The sequence below is a fragment of the Amphiura filiformis genome, chromosome 1 (genome assembly GCF_039555335.1).
Source record: "Amphiura filiformis chromosome 1, Afil_fr2py, whole genome shotgun sequence".
Classification (NCBI taxonomy): domain Eukaryota; kingdom Metazoa; phylum Echinodermata; class Ophiuroidea; order Amphilepidida; family Amphiuridae; genus Amphiura; species Amphiura filiformis.
Genome location: NC_092628.1, coordinates 33320370 through 33348242, shown reverse-complemented (window position 1 = coordinate 33348242; position 27873 = coordinate 33320370). Strand labels below are relative to the sequence as shown.

At 37.9% G+C, this 27873-nt stretch overlaps 1 protein-coding gene across 1 annotated transcript; it reads right to left on the bottom strand.

Moving 5' to 3' along the window:
* Window positions 1-26272, bottom strand: LOC140158494 (uncharacterized). The gene is made up of 11 exons (XM_072181596.1): window positions 26247-26272; window positions 10254-10531; window positions 9568-9822; window positions 7878-7961; window positions 7303-7563; window positions 6699-6761; window positions 6218-6412; window positions 4925-5128; window positions 4047-4415; window positions 3098-3173; window positions 1-1457 (listed from the first exon to the last, which is right to left on the bottom strand). Exons 1-11 carry the CDS (start codon window positions 26270-26272, stop codon window positions 749-751), a joined length of 2520 nt encoding a protein of 839 aa, XP_072037697.1. The 3' UTR covers window positions 1-748.
* Between the last annotated feature and the right edge of the window lie 1601 nt (window positions 26273-27873).

Sequence of the window (27873 nt, the reverse complement as noted above, 5' to 3'; positions counted from 1 at the left end):
AATGGGGTAACTTTGGGCACTTTTCAGAGTTTTTAAACCACTGCTTCTAAACAAAACCAGTTCTATTTCTAATTATATCTGTTTCATGACATTAGGGTTCCCTTCTACACCTTGAAGTTGAAAAATATTTTTAAATAATTTTGTAAGGGTGCCCTAGGGGTTAGAAATAGCCTGACCAAAGTTACCCCTCATTTGGGGCAACTTTGGTCAGACTATTACATCCCATCAAAAAAAGTGATCTTCGCTGTATATGGGCAAGTTGTTATTTTTTGTGACATTATTTTGACCCCTTGAAAAAATAATCAAGCGCACATCCATGCTCATAAATATCGATTTTTATTTTTTCTGACAAAAGTGTAAAAAAATGCTCATTTTTGGTCAAAAATCCCGATGTTTTCGTAAATTTCGAGGAAATTGGACATGAGCGACTATTATTTCATCCAAATATATTTCTTAACAAATTGACACCAAGTATGACTAAAAACAATATTGCTGAATGAAAATATGACCTTTTAAAAAAATATATTTGACCGACCAAAGTTACCCCGCTGACCAAAGTTACCCCATTTTACGGTATATCATACCTTGAAAGAGTGGTTTCCACTCTTTTAGCAGTGGTTTTTACTCATTCTTCTGACTCTTTGGGGGAGTGAGTTTTTCACTCTCTTATACATTACACAAGCGCAAACAGAGTTAAGAGCTGGCGTAAAAATCCCGGGTAAAAATCAAATTGTCCAATGATGTAATATTAATAAAACACACTGTCTAGATGTACACTCTTAATATCGTCTGATGTTTTTGTTGGCATTTTCTTTACACTTTTCGCTTTCTGAAGTTTTGGACGCTTAGGCTGCTTCCGCTTCTGAACGACGGAACCTGTCTTACGAATGCTCGCATTCTTTCCACGAAGGCTTCCTCGCAAACTACCACGTAAGCTGCCCCGTAAACCTCCCCGTAAGCTGCCCCGCAAACTACCCTTTATACTTTCGGGTGAATTTCCTCTTAAACCCCCGCGTAAGTTCTTTTTGTGCAGACTTCCGTAGTGCTCATCTTTTGCATCTTGATCTATGCCAGGTGTGGATACAGATCGTGGTTCATTATCGGCATTTTGTACCTCTATTGTCGAAGCGTAAATCACATCGCCATTCCATCCGTTTTCCTGCATATATTTTGGCAACATAGCAGTTGGTGATTCGCTGTAAATGTTGCCTTCGTGCAATTCGTCATACACAGGCTCAAATGCACCGTTATATTTATACGTACTCTTTTTAAGTTTTTCATCTGGGTTAACGCGTTTGCTACTGCGATAGGGGGCAAAACGGAACATGTTCCCGGATGACGACCCAGATTCTTCCGTTTCTTCAGAACCGGTTTCGCTGGTGGCTTGGTCACTTGAATACGTTGATTTCTCAACAAACTCTTTATGATCTTCGGGATCAGATGCGAGTCTTCTGCGTCTGTAATAAAACGAAGAACATGCATTGAAAATAAATGACATATATGTGACAAAAGTGACATAACGGCTATGCAACATTCAGAAGTGCATTTCAAATTTTATTCAGAATAAAGGGTTTATAAGTTCCTAATTTCCAGCGATCTCTTGCATAATCATCATCAGTCGGCTGCGGAGCATGCGACTACAAGCTTTCTCCAACTATTGCGATCTTGGGCATAGCGAAACAAGTTTGTTTGGCTGTAGCATCCCTTCAGTATATCTCCCAGGAGGTGCTGGACATACTGTAAGTACAGTGTGCGCGGCCGTCCCGGTTTCCTCTTCCCATATTGTGGAATATAAAGGGCATATTCTTTCACAGACGCAGAATATGACCAAGAAACTGAGTTGATGAATCTTGACTCTGGCAACCAGTGGAGTGGTGTTGGTCAGATTGTAGATGGTTTCATTTGGAATCCGATCCACACGCTTGATGTTTAACATGACTGTAGCAAGATGTTGCAAAGGCATTGATCTTGTTTTCCATGTCCTTGTTGATTACCCATTACTCGCACCCGTACAGAAAGAGAGTACATGCACAAGTTGTCTCAAACATCTTGATTTTTGTTTCGATTGGCAGGGATGGGCTTCTCCAAAGGCGTTCCAGTTTCCAGAAAGCTGCCCAGGCTAGTGCTTTTCTTCTTTTTAGATCTCCAGCTCTAGAGCCCATCTTTGAACCCTTAAGTACTTGAAGGCTGTGACATGGTTGATGGTACTACCACAGACTTCAAGTGCTGGTTGGGCGTTACAGTTTGCAGTCATATATTCTGTCTTAGGTGCGCTGATGACAAGGCCTAGATCTGCTGCTGCAGTTGCAGTCCTAGTAAGCTGCGACTGGGCCCGGGCTATGGAAGATTCCAACAGGGCAATATCATCAGCAAAATTCAGGTCATACAGCATCCTAGCAGGATACCTGCTTGACCGACGTGGGTAGGTAACAATTCCAGCGTCAATTCCAGAAGTTGATTTCTTCAGAAGGTAGTCTACCAGGATAATGAGCTGGAACAGTGCCAACACATCACCTTGAAGCACTCCAGATGTTACATGGAAAGGCTCTGAGATACTTCCATCTACCATAACGGCACTATTGGAGTCCTCGTAGAGCAGCTGGATGGCATTTACCACAACCTTTGGTATTCCATAATGCCGCAGCACTGAAAACATGACGGACCTGTTGATGGAGTCGAAGGCTTTTTTGAAGTCCACAAAGGTGACTGTCAAGGGAAGTTGGTACTCCTTGAAGCCTTCCATGATCCTCCTCAAAATGTGTATTTGCTGAGCACAGCTGCGACCTGATCTAAAGCCAGCCTGGTTACTTCTCAGTAAAGGATCAATGTGAGGTCGGATCCTGTTCAAAAGGATCTTGTTGTACACTTTTGCGGCAATGGACATAAGCGAAATACCACGGTAGTTTGTCATGAGAGAGAGGTCGCCTTTCTTTGGTAGACCTCTTGCACCATATAGTCGAATCACTCGAATGCCTTATCGATTGAGCTAACTTGACTGCTTAAATGAAAACTATTTTGCCAACTGACTTCATTCCCGTTTTAAAAAGGGTAAAGCTATAATAGTCCAAAGGCAGCTAATACGAGTGTCCCGTCTTACCTGACTACGAAGACAATTCCTCCCAAACACAAGAAGACAATTAGGAATACTGCTATCAAGGTACCGACGAGAATGCCTGTTGTAAGAATTAGAAGTAATGAAAAAGTTATTACAATCAGAAACAAAATTACTGTGAGAATATGAGTGAGAATCCAAAAATGCTACTGCATGTATGATCGATCACATGACGTCATCAGAAAGGGATATCCTGATTGTAGACAAGATATCCTCACAGCATTACAATCTGCTGAAGTGAAAACGTTACAGGTGTGCGAAAAAAATAGTGTAGTGTTGAATGAAGTTCTCTTTATTCAATTTTATCTACCACTATTCGTATAAATATCCACTCGTATAAATTATTAATTGAATATAAAGGCAGAACATAGCGATTTAGAAATGATTTTAACTGATAATATTATGCATTTTGTTTGCATGTAATCATACATGAGTTGTAGGTGAAGTCTACCTCAGTTAATGCAGATTGAGTTCCAGGCCAAATGCTCTTTCAATACCTGTCCTATGCTAAGTATAAATAATCAGTAGTGTTAACTGGTATTTCTGGGAAAACACACTCTTTTTCCCTTTTGTTTTGTTTATTTTTTAATTTCTTTCATAATGAAATAGCTCTATATTTTGGCTTGTTTCTGGACAAAGTCTTTTTTTCAACTGTTTTTATTAATCACAAACTAAAATTATATTTGAATTCTGGCCTGACCTCAACACTGCCCTCAAGTTACTCACATTGGTTAGTGTGGCACATTCTCCAATTTGAAATGTTGGGGGCAGTGCTGAAGCATTAATCTGCATTAACTCCGGTGGACTGTACCTTATATGTATAATAGTTTTACCGTACCTGTAATTGGCATTGTCTGAGATGCTTTAGGAGGTAGACTTTGAAACTCGTCAATTTTGATATTTATTGTGGTGGTTGTGGGGACACTAGTTGTACCTGTAGTTGTTTCTGAAGTACTGGTCCTCTTCAGTGTTGTTGCAGGTTTGGTAGTTGTTGTTCGCTGTACTGTGGTCGGTTTTGTTGTGGTTGGTCGTGTCGTCGTTGCCGGTTTCGTAGTTGTTCGCCGTACTGTGGTGGGATTTGTTGTGGTTGGTCGTGTCGTCGTTGCAGGTTTGGTAGTTATTCGCCGTACTGTGGTGGGTTTTGTTGTGGTTGTTCGTGTTGTTGTAGGCTTGGTAGTTGTTCGCCGTTCTGTAGTGGTAGATTTTGTTGTGGTTGGTGGAGGTGGTGTGGTGGTTGTCGGTGGAGGTAGAGTGGTGGGTGTGCAAAGAGGATTACGGGCTTGTGGATACATACTGCCATCGCCTATAACAAATTGAAGAAGATAAAAATCAAATGATCAATGGCATGAAATGAAATTAAGACATAACTTCACGAAAAAGATAACACAAGATGTATCATTATTATCTATTATTAGCTGGCTTCCACAAATAGGAATTGCAACAATACATTCAGCGTGATCATTGGAATTATAGGGTGCAATTCAAAAGATATCCTCGAAAAACACTTCTTTCCACAATTTCGGTTGATTTGGGCATTGATATATACGCGTTACCTCTGACGCGTTACGTTATTACATGTATTGTAGCGCCCCAAAGGCAATTGCACTGTGCTGCAATATCGGGCTGCAGTCAACAGCTCGAAAACACAAATAGGACAATATCTTATCAAACGACTGAATCTGCAACAATCCTATTGTACACAATCCTGATGTAGTCCCAGGTTTCTTTAGAGTGAGCGGGGGTGAAGCTGTGGATCACGAAGTACCTCTTTATTACTAAAACATTATGTGGCAAAAAGTGTCGAACATTTACCTTCAACTTCACACACAAATCTTTTCCTGATTCCGCAGCCGCTTTCTTCCCAGCCATATCCGTATCTTGCTGTCATATGGAAGCATAAATGTCCTTCTTTCCTCGCTTTTCCAGCCCATGATTCGTAGCTTAATGGAGAGCCATCGGACCAGATAAGAGTGTTGCCAGATTGTGTCATCAAACCAAACCAGGCATCTCCATTTCCTGTGGGTCACACAGAAAGTGATGATCTACTTTATTGTATTTAATTATTAGAGAATGACTAATGACTTTATTATTTTGTGTTTATATTCCGTTCCGTCTGCTGTAAATGACCTGTGATAGGTTAAAACAATTTTTGAATATATCGCACTGCACTGGTACGTTCACGTGGTACCTGTATATTAGATAGGTTACCATAGGCCCCTATATGTCAAAGACCAGGGATAAATACCTGGATCGTAATTCTATAGAATATTCCCATCATACTAATCACTCGCATGCACCTGTAAGATTAGTATCTTTGAAAATAGCGGTATTGTATTCAATCTATATGATTGCAGACGTACTCAGGTGATGAGTGCAACCTGCTTGTAGTGCAGGGCGATATATTCCAAAATTGTTTTAACCTATTGCTATTGTAGTTAATCCTGCTACACCACCCCTTCTACGGCGAATGGATCAATTAGCTACTATTTCAAGATATCATTGTGCAAGCATGATATAGCTCCTAAGATGTGTGACCTTCTTATTCGCCTTATATCCTCAGGATGCTCTTATAATGTAAATGACAGTTTGTTGCACTGACGCTACCTCCGCCTTGAATAAATCTGCATTTTCACTTCACAAATTGAGTTCCCCTGAAGTTTTTTTTATCTGTAACTGAGGTGATCGCATCAGGTTGCAGTACATACAGGGTCATTGCGCAAGCATGTAGTTTCTAAGAAGTGACTTTTGCATAAGGCGTCTGGTTTTTCACTAAATCGACAGTCCGGATATCCCGCAACACGCATGGTATGCTATATGCACTGTTTGATTGAATGACCGAGTGAGGTTTTTACCATCGATTTTGAAAAAGGCGGTGACATGTTTTATATTCTGATGAAATCAAATCTCGACCGGCGGTTGACCATTCTTTAGAACAAAAGAAACCGGACGACCGGCGGTCAACCACCGGGCGAGTTTTGATTTCATCCCTAAGGAACTACCTAATGGCATTCGAATTTTTGTTGGAGGTAGTTTACACTCCATAATATACTATACCAGATTCCCATTGCATGCTGCCAACCCCAATTATTGTGTTCAGTCACTTGCCTAGTCTTCGAGAACGATCCCATTGTTTACTTAAGAGGTTGGTCACAAACTGATGTTCCTCATATGTTGTTATATCTACCAAATGACCACTAGATTGACAAACTAACTCGGCATCACATCTTGTTAAGAGTGTTTCATACACCTTGTAGCAGGAGTTTTGGAAGGCTGTATATCCATCTGGACAATTGCTAGAAGCTATGGGGAGATACAACGAATAAAATTAGTTTTTTGAGTATGGCGGACACAAAGGAGAGGGCGTACTTTGATTTGGGTAATCTTTTCAGGTTGAGAAAGCATACAAAAGATTACCCAAATCAAAGTACGCACTCTCCTTTTGTGCCCGCAATACTTCAACAAGGCTAATAATGTTAAGAGTAAGAAATGGTGATTTAGTGGTATTCCTTAAAGTTAGTGCATTCGATGAGAAATATAAATCATATAAGATTTAAAAATCGGATTATTTAGTTTGTAAATGACTTACTAAAGCAGCTAACTCCAGCAGCGCGACTGCATGAGAGTTCTTGCACTTCCAATGTGCATCCATCTGTGATGAAATATTGAAAAATATCAATTGTGGTTAGAATTGGCGGGAACCAGTTTGTATGTCAGAAATTTCGTTTTGATACTCTTTACATTAAGTCTTTACACAACAAAAACAACAAGACCTAGAAAAGGGAATCTTCGTCAAGCCCGCTTCAAAATAACCGCAATTTTCAGAGGTCATTACTATTCACAGAATGTGCTATTCCGTTTAAAATCCACACTACCCCTGTTGAAGATTTAGCTAAAGTCTTCCACAGACGGAATTGGGTAACTTCCATTTGAAATACTTACTCCAGTTGTGGAAGATATAGGTAAAGCCATAATACAGGGGAGTATGAGTTTCAAAATGATTAACCCTAACCAATTACATTTGAAAAACACACTCCCCTGTGGAAAATATTTCCAAAATCTTCCCCAGGGGTAGTGTGGATTTCATCTGGTATAGCCCAATACCAGTCCATAATTCGACCAATTCACCACAATTAGACAAACTATACTGGCTGACATTTATTTTGTAGTTGGACGATTGAACAAAATCTCACCTGCATTACACTGAGATACTTTTACATTAGGTCGCGCGACACGCATATTATAGTAAACAGCATGTCCATCCGCGTAGCCTAACTCCTTACAGGTATAAGAAGCGAATGCCTGGTCGTTCTCGATATCCTCACCACATATGTCCAACCACTCGTAAGGGAGGTAAGTCTCGTGTGAGAAAAGGCGGATTTGGAGTCGTCCAGTGTTAGGGTCTGGTCTTTCTATGTTACCATCAACTAACCGGAACCCGTTGAGTAAGTCACCTTGAAAAAGAAATATAAAAGAGGCGATTACTACTTCCCTCCCATATACCTAACAGTAAAACATAAAACAATTTTACAATTTGAAGTTTATTTATCATTGGAACCTAAATTGTTAAGACACGGAGTGTATACTAGCAACGTAGAACAAAATGTTATCTTTCCCTTTCCTGGTTACACATGCATGAAAAGCAAAATGTTGCTGTTCCATTAGCTGGTGATTTACGGCGATTTTAGAATCAATTTTGCAGGTTGAAATACTTCTACTTTATGATATTTGTTTGCCCGTAACAAAAATTTCGATTTAAATAACTTACCATTACAGAATACGACAGCCTGTCTATCGGAGGTACATGCTATAGTATTCACGTTGTACAAACAGTCTGAAATACTCGCGGTCTCTGTTATAAGTGATAAGTAAGGAGTCAGCATTAAAAGTGTGATAGCATCCTCTTTTTATGCTAGTTTGGTGTAGATACGAGTATCCACGAAGAAACTTTCAGTTGATTCCGATTTTGCGTTAGCGAGTTATGTATTACATTGCTCCATTTTGTTCTGTTAAGGGCTCTGGTAACAACGTTTGCACAGTATTCGCGATACAATGCAAATTTTATGGCACGTTATTACAAATTGATATTTTTGCCATTTAATAGGTCTCGAAGTAAAATATATAAATCTAATGATATTTACTTAAAGTGTATATATGGGCGGAAAAGCAGGCGTTTGAAGATCTAGATCCCCCCTCCAAACACCTAAAAAATTGAGGTCTTTTGGGGGAAAAGGTGTGTATCTTCAATACGAAATGTCAAAATTTTCAAATGAACGTCGGCTTTTCCTCCCAGCTACATACACTTTAAGTACATGTCATTAGATTTATAAATTTTACTTCGAGGACTGTTAAATATGAAAAAAAAAAATCAATTTTTAATCATTTACCATAAAATTTGTATTTAATCACCAATTTCAATAAAAATCAAAATTATTTGATATAAGAAGGACATTCCTCGCATTCAGAATACAATTCGATATGTCTGGTGTGCTCTCATGTCCCACAAAAAATAGGTCCCCTACTGTGCATACATTGTTACCAGAGCCCTTAAACATAAACTTTGACGATATTTCTGCAAAGCGAATAAATCTGCAAGAAAGTTTTGTACACACACATTATATAGGCCTACAGGCATGTTAGAGTATCTTTAAATTAAAAGTAAACGTTTGGTATAAGTATACTACATTAGAGAATGAGTTTGGAGAAAACACTCGCTGAGCAGCAAGACCTTCCCTCTAAACTTTTAATCCTAAAAGCTGATTATCTATTTGTTTTCATGAATTGGAAGACATTCTTTGATGTATTACTGGAGCGTGAGCCACCCAGGCTGGTGGCTCAGCATAGTATTTTAATAACAGAAGGTGTTTCTCCAAATTCGTTTCCTAATGAGACATCTACGTAAAATAACAATCAACTTGTGATGCTGGGGGAAACGATTAAGCATCAATAATGATCTCATGTACTTGTTTTTAGCGTATGTGTGTATTGCATACCTCGACTGCCTACATTAATGCCCAGTTTTAATCACCGTTTTACAGTAGGAGCTAGCGGCCTAATGGTGAGGGCATCCGTTAAGTGATCCGAAGGTCGTGGGTTCGAATCCCGCGCTGACACATTCCCTTGCTTTTTTCCAGTGGGGTTATGCATTGTGCCGGTCGGAATTTGTGCTTATATTGTTTTGCGTAATTGTAACACATTGGTTTGGTTAACCCCATGAGAACTACCTGCCGATTGGCCAAAATGAATATTATGTCCACTTTTGAACCAATCAAGGAGGGTAATAATAAGATCATCTGCAAATGCAAGTTTGACCATAAATAGTTTAAAGCCTAGTCATAATTGGCAATTGGAATGAACATTTCAAGTTATCAACCAATCAGAGATGCTGTTAGATGACCATTAGTGTCCAGGGAGGTTAACAGCTGTTCTTTTTTTTTCTTAAAATAGTGCACACTAACCAGCTTTGCAATCCGTGAAGTCATAAGCTCTAAACGGCACAGATGACGATATTCCAACTAAATCGCTTGAGTATCTGTCTAAAGCCTGTCCACCATCTTCAAACCCAAGTTGTTTACAAACAATATTTGCTGCAGCATCACTCCATTGAATCCCTGCGTAAGTGTTTCCGCACACTGGAATCCATGTGTCTCCATACTGGACTTCGATGCGTCCAAAATGAGGCGCTGGTCCAAGGAGACGAACGTTGTTGATATCTTGAGTAAAGGATATAATGATGATAGTAATAATAATAGTAATAATAATAATAAAAGTAATAATAATACTAATGATGATGATTAAAAGAAGAAGTAGAAGAATGATAAAGACACAACCAAAATGTACCAATTAGCTCAACTTCATCATTGATTTAGGCACCAGAACCATATTAGTTCAGCAACCATCGATGCTGGTTATTAATGAACTATCAACTAATTAATCAGAATTAATGCTAAATTTATATTGGTCAATATCAAAAGTAGCAAATATTCATATGATTTCACAATTAACAATAGCCAATTAATTAATTTCAGAAATAATAAGGATCGACCAAGCATCGATGGCCAATTGAAAGATCGAACTATATAATTGTTTCTATTGCCTTAATGATGTTCAAAACAAAAACATAAAAATTGGCAACTATTTTTACCTGAACAAATAACTGATGCTTCATCCTCCGATGTATGATCACAATTTTCCACGCCCCACCCTCGATGTTCACAATGTATAAGCCTGTCATCACTCGGGTCACAGTTTACATCGTCAAGCCATATCTCTCCAGTGCCGCTGCCAAAGAAGGAACCTCTAATAGACGCAGCACGTTCGTATGGCAGCCCTAGTTGTTTGCAGACGACGGAAGCATCGGCATTATCCCATTCGTCATGGCAAATGGTGCCCCAACTGTTATCGTGAAAATTTGGACTAAGCCTTCATGTGATGAGGTACCATGTAGCAGACGCACGTCTCCTTCTGTATAATTATAAACAATGAAATATAAAAGAAATATTACAAATGAATGATTAATAATCCTTGGTAAGTTAGCCTGTGGCATTCGGCCTGAATTCTCAAAAAGTGGCTGAAAATGGGTAATTTTGCCAAAAGGTGGTGGACACGTCCCTCCCTAAGATTGACGCCCATGACATTGATTGATCGGGCCCGTCAGTCCGAACCACAGTCACTCCGAATTTTTAGGGTTAGGGTTCCTAACCCTAATGTTAACCCTAACCCTTTTAATACCTAAACCTAACCCTAACCCTAAAAATGCGGACTGACGACGGTGGTACGTTCGCGGACTGACGGTGTTTCGGACTGACGGGGAGACCCTGATTGGTCATGACATTATGTAGGCCTATTATATAGTTTACAAGGAGCTTAGTTTAAGCTTCAGGTTCATTTTAATAATGTTATTTGGAGCAATATGCTGAAAATATTATTTTGTGCTACCTGCACAAATGGCAGATCGTAAAATTAGACTTGCTGCGGCGTGTAAATCTAAGTGACAAAAAAAATAGGTGACTATAAATGAAGTTGGTTGTTCGCGGGTTGGTTCGCCGTTAGACCATGACGCGCTGGCACGCCATGTAGTGCCCAAATCCATTTTGTCTACCCTTCCTATTTCATGAACATGGACAAGGGAACCTACAATGATTATAAAGCTGCTTACCGATCTGTAACTTTACAATCATTTACCAAGTGAATTATAAATAGCTATATATATAAGATGTAGCCCAGGGTTACCTATAGGCCTAAAATTTCAGGTTTTCGAAGCTATAGGCCTATGCTGAAAACGTTGCGCCATAAAAATATCAACTTCAATCTCAATTTGATCCTTTATCATGCATTTGTTATGCCAGATTTTATTTTTGTCTATACCCTTGCTATTCCACGAATTCAACCAGGGTGGTTTTAATTTTGTGCATGGTAGGCTACCTACTGAACTATATATATAGCTGCTTACCGTATACCATGCTTACCGATCTCAGTTCAGTATAAATGTGTGTTAGTGTTAGCGTTTTAAAGTAATTTTACTACTTCGTGATAAATAAAACAATTATAAATATAGAAAAACTTGAAATTGATTGAGAAATGAAAACATTGTTAATTTTTTTTTTTTTCATGAGATGGGTCACATTATGATATTTCATCATCTTCAGATTAACATAACCATAATATCCACGTAAAGCAATAGTAGGCCTACATAATATACATACACTGTAAAAACAATGCTTAGCGATTAAACACTTTTCTAAACACAATTTTTCCACCACTTTGTAAACATGATTAAAAGCTAAACATCATGTGGTCAATTTCTCAACATTGGTCAGTGATAGTACCAGCAGTGCCGCCGAGAGCCATTACGGGCCCGGGGGCAATGTGAACGCACGGGCCCCTTTGATCAGTGATGACGGTGGGGGGAATTCATAAGGGTGTGTGTGGGGGGGGGGGGGGTAACAGTGGCATAAATTTCTTTTGTAACATGGGGGAGGTTGGTGTAAAATCCTTGAACATATGTTGCAGCGGAGCGAAAGTAATACGTTTAGCTGCCAATAATCAAATATGAAATTGAAGGAGACAAATGCGCGCGAAGCGCGCACAAATTTGCAATTTGAACGGCAAGTTGCTCCCAGATTAAGTTTCTCTTTAACAACTTCAAAGCGAAGTGCAAACAATTTGCCAATTTGAAGCTAAAATGATCCAAGTATGAACCGTTGAATAGGACAAATGCGCGCGAAGCGTGCGAAAATATGCAATTTGTGTTCCCACGATTAAGCTGCATGCACTCCCCTGATTCCCCGAAGATTTCATTATATCGAGGATGATCAATTTGGGAAAAGCAAATTCAAATATTTAATTAGAGCCTGTGTGCTTCAAAGGCTATCTCCTCTTTGTTTTTTTTTACGGGCCCGCTACTTTTGTTTGCTTATAATGGACCCGTAAACGGGCCCGTAAAGGCAAAGAAAAGAGACCGTAGGGGCCCGTAAAAAGCAAAGGAAAGATATATACCATAGGCCCTAAGACACCTTAGTGAGTATGTAAAAAAGCTTAATAGCAAAGAAAAGATACCGTAATGGACCCATAAAAAGAAAAAAAGAGACCTCGGAGGACCCGTAATAAGCAAAGAAGAGATACCTTAGGCCTAATGAACAAGAAAAGAAACCTTTGTTGGCCCGTATAGTAAAGCAAAGAAAATATGCCTTAATTGCAAGGTATCTTTTCTTAACCTTTTACGGGCCCCTGAGGTCCGTTTTCTTTGCTTATACTGCCCCATAGTAAAGTTTCTTTTCTTAATTTTTTACGGGCCCCCAGGCCCCCGGGGTAACCCCCCCGGTTCCCCCCCCCCCCCCCCTTGTCGGCGGCACTGGATAGTGTTTTTAAACATCTGACATCCATATTCTAAACATAACGTTTCTAAACACATTCTTGCCACCAGTTTCTAAACACTGTTTTTACAGTGTATTTGGTGCATGCGCACCAGTATGAACCTCGCGCCAATCAAGTGACGTATATTTTATTTGGAAACATAGCTAACCCTGAAAATAGGTAGGCTATACCCAGAGCTATACCCAAATTTTATAGTTTTTTATGATTTTCCTATACCGGTAACTATTAGATGTACGCCCCCAGGTTTGTTTTATTTATATATTCCATATTTTTTTCTCATTCATTTGACACCACCCGGGGGTCATACTAGACACCATTGACCTACCATAAAACACTTTGACCCACCATGACACCCCTTGACCAACCATATCCCCTACACCTTTGACTCACCATGACACCTGATGACCCACCATGACACTCCCTTGACCCACCATGATACCCCTTGACTCACCATGACCCACCATGACACCCATTCACCTACTTTGTTACCCATTGGCCCATCCCGCCATGACACCCCTTGACTCATCCCTTTTTCCCTTGATGCACTCCCCTTGCACCAACATGGCACCCTTGACCGACCATGACATCCTTTGACGATGCCGAAACCCTTTAGGTCACTTGAGAACCAAGGATCCAAAATAAAAATGACAGACACGGTCCTTTATAATTTAGGAATTTGATTATTTAGGGTTTAGAGCATTTTAGGTTTAGAATTAGGGTTAGAGCAGTGGCGTATCGCCATAGATTCCCAAGCGATCTGAATTTTTTTTTTAAATCCCATAGGAAATTGCCGAAAACGGCTTGTGCCCTCCCCATCAGATCCGGTGATACCCCCCCCACTTGTGACCCATGCTACGTCACTGGGTTAAAGTTATGGTTATAGACAAGGTTAGGGTTACGGTTAGGATTTACAGGGTTATAAGGCTACTGTTGAATGCTATGATTAGGATCAACGTTAGGATTGGAGTCAGGGTTAAGGCCGCTACTTGCAGATTAATTGTAATTATTGGATGTATTATTCTAGAATAGCACTGGTTACGTGCTCATGATAATGACAATCCAACTCCCTAAACCACCGCGCTTCGCGCTCGCAATTGGGGCACCGCGGTCAGAGGAACGGAGCCAGTTCTATTCTAGAATATTTGATCGACCGGCGATTAACCACCGGTTTCGGGTGGTTCCGTCCGGTTGGAACCGGCTTCTATTGTTCTAAACAATGGAAAGCGGTTGAACCTCCGGTAACCGCCGGGTCAACTTGACCGCCACGGCGGTCGAGTTTCGACTTCATCCTTTATTTAATCTATTATCACTCTATTTCCAGTAATTGTTTATTATTAAACGGATGTTTGTGTGACATAAAATCGATATTATATTTCCACCAGACATTCGACATCACATATAAAATAATGATTTTCCGTCAACATACATTCGTTAGGTGGTTCTGGTTTTAAGCCCTCGGTATGGCCCGCCACTTAGGGTTAGAGTTCAGATTTAAGCAAGGATTAGTGGTTTTTTTTGGTTTTCGGACTAATGACCCTTCGGTCGGCTATTGATAGGTAACCGTGTAATTGTCACAACAACATCAACAAAGAATATCACTGCATGCTATCAGGTGTGACGTGGTTTTGGTATTATGAAGATGAATAGGGATATCTCCAAATTGCACCACCTCCGGGCACCACCTATTGACCATAATAATTTTGTAATAATAATAATCTTGTAGTCACGCTTAGCTCAATGAGGCGTACAGGTGCGAAAGGTTGTGGGTTCGAACCTTGCAGGTGATTAGTTCGCTCTCGTGTAAAAAAATTAGTTAACTTGAAATTCCCCTGGACAAGAAACTTACTGCTAAGTGCCTCTCTATAATTGCACGAAACTTGGGGAGCTAATCCTGGCTACGAAGGTCAATTGTGGAACGTCTAGGGTGTGCGCTTCTTAGCTGCAAACCACTGTGTTGTTGTTTAATGTTTTATGGAATGATGGGCCGTACCGAAGTAGTCAGCGACAAAAACTATGTAAAGTGTGAGGAGGCTTGCGGATCAACGTAATATCAAAAGTTGTATAAAGAGTCGAATCAAGTCATTACTAATGTAGGGATGACCAATGAACCATCAACTTGATTAGAACACTCCCATAGACATGCAGGGAGCTCAACTGTGCACTGCTTGCACATACATTTCTAAATTGATCTCATTCTTTTATTTTTCAATATTTTTCTGTAAAATTTGGGGAAGTTACTGCCAATTATATTTTGTAACTATCTTGCAAATTACAGCAACATAACTTATTTTGTTTTTCTGTAAGTGCGAGTCAAAATTGGTCCATCGCCACAGTGCGCTTAATTGCCAGTGGCTGAGTTTAGCACTGCTCAAGAATGGCACAAAATATTCAAATCAGTAAGATCACGTAAAAACGTGGCCTACTGAGCTGTAATTTGGCAGAGTTGCCAGTAATACCTCTATCATACCCTCTGTAAAAAGGTTAAAAAATTGAACAAGTAGATCTCGAGTTACAAATTAAATCACCAGCTTCCCTTTGGAATTTTTATATTCCTTTCAAATCATGTTAAGAAGACACCTTTCTGAACATAAATGTGAAGTTTCGTGCTCATTCGATGTATTGTTCACCTGATCTTAACCCTAAACGTTTTCTTATATTTAGGCCTATAACATCTACAACTTGCTGCTGGCTATACCTTGTTTAGGACTTTCAAAAGAAGTACCTGAATGTGCAACCATAACTGTTTCAAAATAGTCATGCAGGTAACTCCGAGGTCAAGCATTGAATTGGTTTGAACAAAGATACTCATAATGTATTGAGTGCTACTTTGGTTTGAATGAGGAATACTACAGGAATACACATGAGCATGATGAGGATAATCTCTATTGTTGTGAATGAGTCAATGACCTTCAAAACTTAAGATTTTGTTTACATACACCTACTAATTGGTCATATTAAACCCAATAACATTGAAATTCTTGGTTGTGAAAAAAAGTTCACCTACTTAGTGCAATTTTGATTTTGTGCCATATCGGCTATCTTGGATGATTTTTGGCAAATGTCCTCTAAATGCATGATTTCAATGCCTTGGTTTGAAAAAATAAGATATGCCAGTGACTAGTTAAGTGCCATTTCATAAGAAACCCCTTTGATACTTTCACAATATGCTTGTTTCAAGTTTGCAAATATGTTAAAATAAAGAAATATATAAAGGTAAATATATGCTTATGCCAATTTTGCTCCTAACTGCTATTTTTGGACCTTGTCATTTTATTTCGTTCCAATGACCGGTCAGAATGGGAAACTTTGATAATTCATAATTCGAAAAGTTTTTGACCGATTTTGACCATTTAACCACCAAAATACTTCTGTTGATTAGTTCTACTCAGAAAACAATCTTTTGTAGCAATAGGATCAACATGAAATTTTGATGGTTATCCCTACTAATAGTCAAAATATGACTCACTCTCCATTCTATGAGGAAAATTTGAAAATCTAAGTCTAGTCATTTCAAAATCATTTCAAATCATCCCCAAATTACAGCAAAAATTATAAGCAAAAATGAAAAAAAATACTATAGGCCTACATGTGCATTGTTCAGCGATATCAAACCAAAATGAAAAAATAAATTGTAACATTTAACTATACATAATATAAATTATGTTGAACCCATAGTTGAATACAATCTATTTTCCACTTTCTTAAGTGTTGAGAGAATTAATTTTTTCTTCATGTTCTTAGCAATGATGTATTATATATGGAAAATTTTAGGGGTATACGTTGGTGCAGCGGTACGGGCTCTGCCTTGTAATCGATGGATTGCGAGTTCGAGCCCCGGCGGTGCCATCGTGTTGTGCTCTTGGTCAAGGCGCTCTACCTTACTTGCCTAAATTCTAAAGAGCTTCCCAAATTGGTTTAATTTTGACACATTCACAAAAACTGTGAGCAAAAGTATTCGGGTTTTAATTACAAAATGAGTAGAGCGGAGATTCCTTTCTCTATACTAATCTTAAATAAACACAAATTATTAAAAGCATTCGCCATCGCCATGTGACCTCAATGAGTTTCAATCATATAAGAAAGGTTACGAGTGTGAAGTTCTTCCAACTCCAGATTCTCAACTTCAATATTAACTGTTAAACAGACCTACCCAGAAAAACTGCGATTTTTAGGAGGACTTTCAAAATAGAATATGAAAGAGAGAGAGTCCGTCTAAACAAACAAAACAAAATAACCAAAGGTGATTCAACCAAAACCAATTGCAGTTACAAAACAATAAAATATCATCACCATGGTAACACAAATAAACTGACCCAGACCGTTAACATCTCCACCCAAAAATTTGAAAAGAACAATCATAGCGTGACAATTATTAGAAGTGCATCGGCATGACCAACCGATAAGCTGGCTGGCACTTCTGGCGCATGTTCGTTCGCGCCGAAACTAAAAAGTGCTACAATTTCAATGAAAGTATTATTATCTCAAATTGTTCGCCATGCGAAATGAAATAAAATATAAAGGAATAGTTCTCACCATCCTTCGGTACAGAAAACATAATAAAATAGGTCATGGTCACTGAATTGTAGGCCTGTAGCTTGCAATGGAGGGGTAAACTTTATTGCTGTTGACAATAAAAAAACATTCTAGACAGTGCAGAGTATTCCTTATTTGACTTCATTTTACATGACCATCTTCTTTTATTTGAAATCGGAGCACATATGCCTATACTTGTTGACCCATGTGTGGGCAAAAAAACCAGGCTGGCCCACAATTTTGACCTTTCTGCTAATAACTCAAGAACGGTATGTTGGAGATAGGTCAAACTATACTTGTTTCTGAATCGTTATGACCAGAGGAATAATTTAGCGTGGTTTTTGACAAAATCTGAGCAATTTTGAAATTTCAACCTTGTTATGTAATGTGACCCCTGTTGACCCATTGGGAGACTTTTTGAATTTCTTTACATGCCCTTTTTTTTCATATCCTTTGTTATACGCACCGGGGTTACGCATTTTTCCGACAGACGTCCATTAACAGTGATTTTTAGAAGTTGATTTCCGAGGGCGCAATGCCAAATTTACAATGCCAAATTTTGTATGTATTTTACTCTTTGTTTCATAGGTATTATGTTTGCCGGTATCTCAATTTGACATTGACTCCTACCTTGGGTCTGATTGGTCCCGATCGTGTCACGATTATTAGTTTGTGAAGGTCAATAAATGATTACAAATCATCGGTCAGGATGCAAATCGTGAGGTTAACAAAAGATCATAGCAATTATACATTATCAGATATTTAATTAAAACCGTTCACTTATAGAATACAATTAGTTATCTATTGAAATATGACCTTGGGATAATATGATTTTTATTTCAGTAAAGTGTTTTTGTGCCAAACTTTATTAGCTTTGCTGATGAAATATGCATAATAATTAGAAAAAATGTCATTTGATCCATGGAATTTCCAAGATTTTTGATCAACATTTTAATATCTAGAAAATAATGTCCATGCTAATAAACTTGGTGGATAGACACGCAGTAATATATCTAAGTCATTTTGTTATTAATTATCTACCTTTGTCATGCATTAGGTCGACAACTGTAGCTTAGCTTGTCAAAAATGCTTTTTAAAATAATTTTAACGTGTTTCAAAATAGCACCATATAAACGAGACAAAAATCCTGTAGGACATAAAACAATTATAAGAACGACTACTCAGCAAATTCCGCATTATTTTGAGCAATATGTTCGTATTCTCAAAATTCATCAAATTTGTCAATTGCCACGAAAGAAAAAGCAACCCCTCCAAATTAAAGTCCCTCCTCTTTTAATAATAAAAACAGGATAACAATTTCCAGAAAGGTCCAAATTAAAATAATTAACTAAGTTAAGTTATAACCACTGGTTGTTAAACTGTCCAAAATATCAACAACAAAAAACACACACTAAATTTTAGGGGTGAAGACCACTTTTTGCATGCCAACGATCTTTTTTTTTGGGGGGGGGGGATTGTTGATGTCATCGGACGTACATACCAAGCATCGCGTGTAAACAAGCTAGGTGAAATATAACAATAGCTATAGCCTTGAAATTGGTTTGGCATGTTTGGTGTCATTCATGGACAATCATTATAAAACGAAGGTGTGCTACAACCTGTCGTAGTAAAATATACAACAATAGAGTTTTAGGATTTCAACACGTTTTGTGTCTCTTTGTGTTTTTCTATTTTGATTGCTCTAACAACACAGTCAAATATTACCTTCGGATATTACGTATAGGCATATAATTGAAGACCAAATTAAAAAGACTAGTTTGCGTCTGACGTCAGGGCAACGGCGCGGTGTGGTTGGTTGCTGAACTGCGCAGTACTGCATTTTTGGTCTGGTTGACAGGACGTCAGACGCAAACTAGTCTTTTTAATTCGGTCTTCAATTATAGCCTTACACTCTAGTTTTAAACAGCTTTAAGGGGGTACTACACCCCTGCCCAATTTTGTGCTTATTTTTGCATTTTTCTCAAAAATTATAGCGCATTAGTGACAAGTAAGATATGTTTTATAGGGGCAAGGACGACAACGAATGCACTGGAAATTTTATTTCAGCACAGACAACAGTTGTGGAGTTACAGTCAATAATGAGGGAAAACCAATATTTTTTAGCCTATCAATAAATCAATAACTACTTCCCTTGAGTTGCTGAATTTTCAGTGCAGTACTTGTAGTCCTTGCCCCTATAATATACATAATATATTTTATCTTACTTGTCACCAATGTGCTATAATTATAATTAATAATTTTTGAAACAAATGCAAAAATAGGCACAAAATTGGCCAGGGGTGTAGTACCCCCTTAAACCTTACTTTTACACTTGAATGTTACACTTGAATGTATACTGTGATGTTACGTAAATGAGGTAAACACTATACCAACGGCTAATTGAAACACTAAATAAATTAAACACATAAGCACTCTAACAAATCAAAGTTACTCATCAAAGTATTTGTAATATTAAACATAAACACACTGTTTATTATGAACTAAATCTATTTAAACACTACTGCATCACAACTCTTCGCCTAATATAACTTTGAACCACATGAGGAAACCAGATAGGACAGGGTTTATAGTGCACTTCATATACACCCAGAGTCATACACCAGAGCACCAGTCAATACCCCTTATTTGGGTGTGTGTCCGTGCGAATGGAGGACTATATAAACTCTATCCCTTGCATCTCTTGTATGATGCAGTGGCTCCGGAACCGGGGGCCGCCCCAATAATTTTGGTGGGGCCCAAGTACCCTAGACCCCCTTCCAATAATTTAAGGGGAAAATCATATTTTTAGGGTAAAAATTATAATTTTAGGGTAAAATTCATCATATTCATCATTTTAAGGTTAATTCATAATTAAATCCATGTAAAATCCATGCTTTTCAAAAGCTTCTCTCGCACCCACCCCCCTCAGCGTTCCGCGCCTCGGAGAAGCCCGCATAATATTGATGCCCCCTTACTGTGATTGCCTTTTACATGTTAGATAACCCCGGAAACGGAAAACCCACGTTTTAGTTATTTTAAAGCTCTTTTCAAACCACAATAGAAACACATGCTAGCGTGACGTTCATGGCTCCAGATCTAAGGGCAATGATCATGATTATTAATGCATACCAGAGGGTAAAACCTCCCACTCTATATTCTATTATGTGCATACCGTCAAATCACCTGTGCTTCGCAATTTTTGATGTTTCGGTTTGCGAACAGTCTACTTCTAGTTCCTAGCCTCAATTATTTATCTCACATTATGATGATATGAGCGGTCACTGGAGATGCGTTGTGTTTTATGGAAGGGCATAGCTTTGGTGAATTCTTTATATTAAATCAAAGAGGAAATGCGAAACAATTGCGAAATGAACTTAGGGCGAAATCAACTATTTCTACATACTTGGGGTTTACGGCTAAGGGTTTATACTTAGCTTTTACTTACCACCATACCAGCAGGGTTTTTGCTTTTGTTTTTTTAATTCGAAAATTGTGTCTTGGAGAATAATGATTATAAATTGGAACTTAAAACTACAATTGAATGAGTCAACCACATTAATTTTGCGCTATACATTTCAGCATGAATCATGTGAAAATCATTTCCTGAAAGTTCAAGATAAAATGATATGGATCGACTAAACAATAATAACTGAACATGCTGAATGCAGCCCTTTCTTGGGGATATATTTAGCTGCTCAACAGAGTGTAACATATCAAAAGCTATAAAGAACAAAAGCAGGTGCATAACCATAGACCCTGGAAATTAATTTCTAGGGTCTATGATATAACATACCACATTGATGTTCTAATATAAACTGGCCTCAAAAAGAAACTTTTTTCACAAGGTCAAGACCTCATGTCACAGTCACAGCCCATTTGATGTGTGTGTGTGTGTGTGAAGCAATTGTAACAGCAATGTGGACTTTCCTGTCTCAGGATTGCCTCACAAAAATAGCAGCACTGCCACTCATGCATACAACGAACATAAACACATAGCACCCCGATATACATGATATAGGCGAACACGGACACATAAGCTCACATATACACCCCGGTGCGCCCGAACACTCTCTCACGAATAGGCCTACCTTCATTTGTTTTGATTTCTTCACGTGCCTAAAACTGTAAAGTATAATTGACGAAATTTCTAGGCTGTGACGTACATGTGATACATTACGGTTCCATACCATTGCATTTTTGCTGAACCATGAAATGGTATCAGCCTATAAGTGTGAATGTTACTAGCTTACTTACTAGCTTACTTACTAGCTTACTTACTAAGTTACTAGCTTACTTACTAAGTTACTAGCTTACTGACTAACCATTTGGTCTGAAATGGACATATCTCTAAATGCCACGAAGGTATGACCCCATGAGTGGTGTCATATGAAAGAGGAAAACATAAAGAATATAATAAAAATATTTCCAAACGTCGGAGTTCATCCAGGGGTCACAGGGGTCAAAAAAGGTCATTTTAACTGAAAATGCTCCGATTGAGCTTAAATTTAAATGCAATGATCGTTGTGACATTCTAAACATGTTTTAAACATTTAAAAATTTATTTAAGGTCATTAAGGGGTCATAAAGGGGTCAAAGGTCGTGGTTCTCAAAATGCTCCAATTGAGCTGAAATTTAAATGCAATGATCCTTATGACATTCTAAACATTTAAAAAATATTTTAAGATTCATTTAAGGTCATTAAGGGGTCATAAAGGGGTCAAAGGTCAAGTTTTCCGAAATGCTACGATTGAGCTCAAATTTTAATGCAATGATCCTTATGACATTCTAAACATCTTGAAAATATTTTGAAATTCATTTAAGTTCATTAAGGGGCAATAAAGGGGTCAAAGGTCAAGTTTACAAAATGCTTCAATTGACCTGAAATTTAAATGCAATGATCCTTATGACATTCTTAACATGTTTTAAATATTTTAAAATTCATTTAAGGTCATTAAGGGGGTCATACAGAGATCAAAAGTCAAGTTTTCAAAATGCCAGCTTCTCACAATATACTGCCAAAGCCACATGGTTCAGCTATGGTGCGGTTATCGCTCTAGTTCATTTGTGTCAGTAAGGTAAGCGTGTAGATATTGACATCTCATCAGAGTAGAATAATGAAGTAATACTGTGTATAATTTTGATTCATTTTGATTGACAGATTTTCAAAATATGACCATGTGAAAGTTTCAGTTTGAACCCAATTTATGTAATGTGACTGCCACCCGACACGGTAAACAGAAATTATATGATCTCCTGGTTATAAATAGGGGAAGGGGCTCGCTCTGTGATGCTTTACACTGATACCAAAGACTCATTAAAATGAGTCTTTGGTACGCATACATTCAGTACAGAAAAATAAAAAGTGCCGTTATAGACAATGATAAATATAAAGACCAGGTAAACAAATCATGAAGGCACTTGCAAATAGATGTCGTGGGAATGGTAAATTCTTAAAATGTCCATATTATCATGATTATGTGATGCAGTAATAATTTCACATGAAATCCCCATGAAATATGATATGAAACTTGCAACATGTTAATTTTGGCAACAGCAAACATGGCAAAAAAACAATTAAAAGGTTAGCATGGTTCAGTCTATACTGTACCCGAGGTGTTGCAGTGTAAGTGTAAACCATATACTTTGTTATTTTTTGCAATATAGTTTTGCCGTGATTGGTACGGTTTATATAACAATTTAAATTTTTGTCTATGGTGCGTGTCTTCGTCATTTAGGGTCAATAGAAGTTCGCAGAATTGAGTATTTACTTTAAACAGTTTATCAAAGTAAAAGGCAATGCACAGGGAGTAACCTTCGGTCATGCAACAAATGCCACTTCCAATCCGTTGGTTTATTTATAGAAATAAGACAATTATTGCTTTAATCACTATCGTTTCCCACACTTTTATTGTTGACGTAATACTAATGTGATCTTGTTGATAGCATAAATCACGAAAACACACATTTACATTAATTCTTACAACCATCATCATAGTATATTGAAAATTAAAAATAAAACTTCAACACTAGAGACCTATAATATACTTGTTTATTTCGCTTACCGGGGGTGCTTTCGTGTGAAAAGTTGTAGTGTTCACGTTCTTTGGATTCACAGGTTTTTTTCTCGTGCTAAATAGGCCACTGCAAGGAAGCGGCTCAAGTATAACAAGAAATGCCATTATGTTAACCAATATAACCAATACAAAAGGGGTTAACACATTCCCTTGCCTTAATCCTAAACTATATATGATTGGCTTAGAACTTACGATGCGTCGTAAGTTTAGTCGAAACTCGAATCCCTGGTGTATCAAACATTGAAGAAGGCTGTAAGTTCCCACGTTGACCAGAGAGCCTTAATATTCACGTACCCTTCGGTGAAGTTTAAATAGTCTGTGATCATTGGGTCATTGTGGAATGATCTATTTTATTACCACCAAAGTTTGATTGTCTTCACAAAGCCAATCCAATATAACAATGAATACAGAGGACAATCGTTGGTCAACCGGTATTTTAATAAAGATAATTATTTTCATTTTCATATAGTTTACGGAGTATTGGGTTGACAACATGTCGTATCTTGGTATAGAATCAACAATAATGAAGTATGACTGATCGAGAGAAATAAGTATATTAAATGCCATGATATGATTTTATTTTGATTTTTAAATAGATCAGTCTGTAGCATGTGTAACGGACTTTCTATGCTTTTGTAGTTTAAGAGTGTAAATGAATCGTCGTTTGATATGGGACCGACGGCCCAGGGCAAGTTGTTTCGTGTGAAAACAGTTTAAGTATGATTTGTGAAGTTGTAGTGTCCATGTTCTTTGGACTCACAAAATTTTTTCTCGCGCTAAATAGGCCACTGCATGGAAGCGGTTCGATAACCAAAAATGCCAGATATGTCAACCAATATAACCAGTACAAAAGGGTTAACACATTCCCTTGTCTTATTCCTAAATTATATGATTGGTTATATATAGCGCTAGCACCGCAACACATACGGTACTTAAGTACATTTTTATACAATTCTTTTTGGTGGCAATCTATAGGCCTATGTCTTTGGTTTTGTACCTAATCTAATCTAATTTAATCAATAGCAAAACAATCAATGACATCATGAACAAAATAAAACAAAGGGATTCACATGCAGCCTTGATAGCATAATTCATTTATGTGGTATCTTTGATGGTACCAAATTTGTCACCGTGATTTGTAAGGGATATCCTTGGGCATGTTGGGAGGGGTTCACTTTATAATTATGACCAATAGTTTGTAATCATTGTTCTTGTGGCAACTTCTTCAAAATTGTAATGCTCTTCTACCCATGATAACATAATAAATTTAGGCAGAGAATATATCTTTAGGCTCATCATGGTCATACAGTCAGACGGTACCTCTCCTTCACTCTCTATGTTCAAACTGAAGACAATATAATGTTGTATGAGAGCAGTCGAATGTGCTGTGAAAAGGAACATTGCTGTATCTCGAAACGGGACTTCTCTGAAGCAGCAAGATTTTGTTGGAAGATTTGTGGATTGCTATATACATCATGTACATGGTGTATGATTATGGGACCGATTTGTGCTATACTCTGGTATTTCTTCTGTGATCATTGTCACACGGTATCTACATTAGGTATGCCCACAAAGACATTTTGGAAAGCCAGACTGCCTTGACTCTATTTAAGCTTAGTTCACATCTTAAAGGAGCTCTACTAATTACCAAAACCCTATTAGACTTATTGAAAAAGAGCCTGATCTCTCTATTGTTCCAAACAATACCAAGATAGAGGCGGGTTCAAAGGGTTTTCCGGGCAGATTTTGATTTTATTATTTACCTTGATTTTGAATTGGGCTTGTTTTAAAATAACCTTGAAAGGTGATTACAAGCTATATACTGTAATAATTTAAAATTAATTGTTGTATTGCTATATCTCAATTTTCTGATCCAGTGGATTTTATTAATATTGCTATTGTTTTTCTCAAGCCGAAAAGCAGACGGCCCAGAATAAACCCAGATAGAGCAATACTGATTTTGTTGCTCCTGCTCATGTTGTTTGGCTGTTTATTCGTAAAGGTGTACGTTGGGTGTGGTGTGTGTGTGGCAGGGGGGGTGTAGTGGAGGATGCTGTGTATGTGTGCTTTCACTACAGAATTAACTTTTTAATGTATTTATCAATGTATTTGCAAGGCAAAGCAAATCTTAATCCCGTATCATCGATTTATATAATTATAAAACTAAACAAGTGATTCCAATTTAGTTGTTGATGCAACGTGCTCACGACAATTTCGCGGCAACCTTTTTGCTGAAGTGGTAGGCCTACATTGTATCGGCCTAGGCCTATTAAAGTGTATGTTACTTGTTGCTTACTTACTGACTCGGATATCGTCATGCTTCTACTATTAACAATTAAGGTTTGCTATATATAGTCCTATCGTCATGGAGGTACGCTATAGTCCAAAAAGTTAGCTAGTACCCCCGGGTAGTACCTTATAATCCTAACCCTAACCCTGCATGACCATAACCCTAACCCTAACCGGACTAGCGATCCCTTTTCATGTTTCGAATTAGCGAACTGAATTTTTTCGGACTAGCGAACCTACTTTCGGACTGACAAACCTTTTAACTATGGAACACTAAAGCTATTCGCGAATTTTGTGAGAACGATCCAGAAAAAAAAGATTGAATAATAATTATATAATAATAGGAGCAAACATAATTATCTTACCTTCTTGTGGTAAACCCGGTATCCATAGTGAAACAAAGAAAATCACAAACAGCAGCATCGCGAAATTATCATTTGCAAATATTCTCAATTAGTATTTGGATGAAGAAAAAGAGGAAAAGTTCCCAAGTATTCGGAGTTTTCTTCATTTAGGTGTCTTTTTCCAATTCAAATATTCTCAATCAGTCTTCGGATGAGGAAAAAGAGGAAATCTTCTTTATATTCGGAGTCTTCTTCATGTATGTCTATCCTTTTCCTATTCACATCGTGAAATGAAATAGTTTGTGCAGTCTTTTGTGCGGCCATGGTGATTGATGATAAACTGTGAAATAAGTGGTTAGAAAACTTGTAACAGCTAAAAGCTGCCGTATGCGATTTAACGGTTTAAGTAACTTTCTAAATAGCGCACTGTGATATTATTTTAATTTAATAAGTTCAAAGGATGCTGGCTAAAATAAAATGTACCAGCAATCGGAGGAAAGCATACTGGAATCCAATAACGTTTCTATAGATAACGTCTCGAAATCTATTGATTATAGCCATAATATTTTACATTTTCACATTAATTATCTTTTATAAACCTATAATGCGAAATTGAAAAGATTGGTTCCCTTTTATAACATCGTTTGTTCTAAAGTCACCCTAAGAATGAGTGCCAAAAATCTCTTGTCCCCTCTTTTTGACATGCTAAATTTGCGTGGCCTCCTTTCGGCCTGCCATAATTCGTCGCTCGCAAGACATGCGTATCAGCCATTTTTGACAAAATGAGATAAGATCAGTTTCATAATCTATGTATAAAAGCTCTACATTCAAAACTTTCAAGACATGCATGTCATTAAATTTGACATAGGCTACTGGCGTATAATATAAGTTTAATGACCAATTACAATTAATTGGCGAATGACAGCAATGTATTTTATACATTAAATGTAACTTAAATATTTATATTTTCATATCCATTCAAGACTTAGCAAAGTTGATATAATTCGGTTTTAAACGGACCATAAATGATAGAGAATTCTTTTACTGGCATTTGGCGAATTGTGCCCGACGGGCCGCCCGTCGGAACATATATCGCAACACATGGGCCGTCAGGACCCGGGGCACCGGCCCGGACGTACCTCCTTTGGCTGTTCGATCCGCAGATAATTATTGCACAACTCCTATTTGCGTTCAAACTAATTATACAACTCTTTCAAGGCAGCTTTAATAACGAACAATTTCTACTGCCATGGATGAACCAACCTTTTCAATAAAAATAAAAAAAAGGTAAAATGAACTTGATGGTTGAGTGTTTTCCTACAAAGGAACCTGGTACAGATTTGGCGCACCTGAATTTTTTAGAAATCACATGTCTCTGTGTGCCTGAATAATAATTTGTTTTGGTAAATGAAGGAATTTTAGTTTCCATTGGATTATAAAGTTAAACTGCTCTTTTCTCTTGACTCATCATGGTTATCAACACCATGGCAGAATCGGTGGTTAACACGTGGTGATTTGTTTTTCAGGAAAAGGAATACCGAAGGCATTTAATTTGGGAAACAAAGGGGAACAAGAAATTTGATGGAATGGGAAGGATATTAATGATATAATGTATGGGTGAACGCAAAGGGGGAACAGACATTTTTCG

Excerpts from the sequence above, each read along its gene's own strand:
- LOC140158494 (XM_072181596.1), bottom strand. The coding sequence starts at position 26,272 with ATGGATACCGGGTTTACCACAAGAAG. Across the intron at positions 10,532-26,246 it reads ACCGGGTTTACCACAAGAAG|GCTTAGTCCAAATTTTCACG; the intron begins GTAAGATAATTA and ends CATCACATGAAG. Across the intron at positions 4,416-4,924 it reads ATTTGTGTGTGAAGTTGAAG|GCGATGGCAGTATGTATCCA; the intron begins GTAAATGTTCGA and ends AATTTGTTATAG.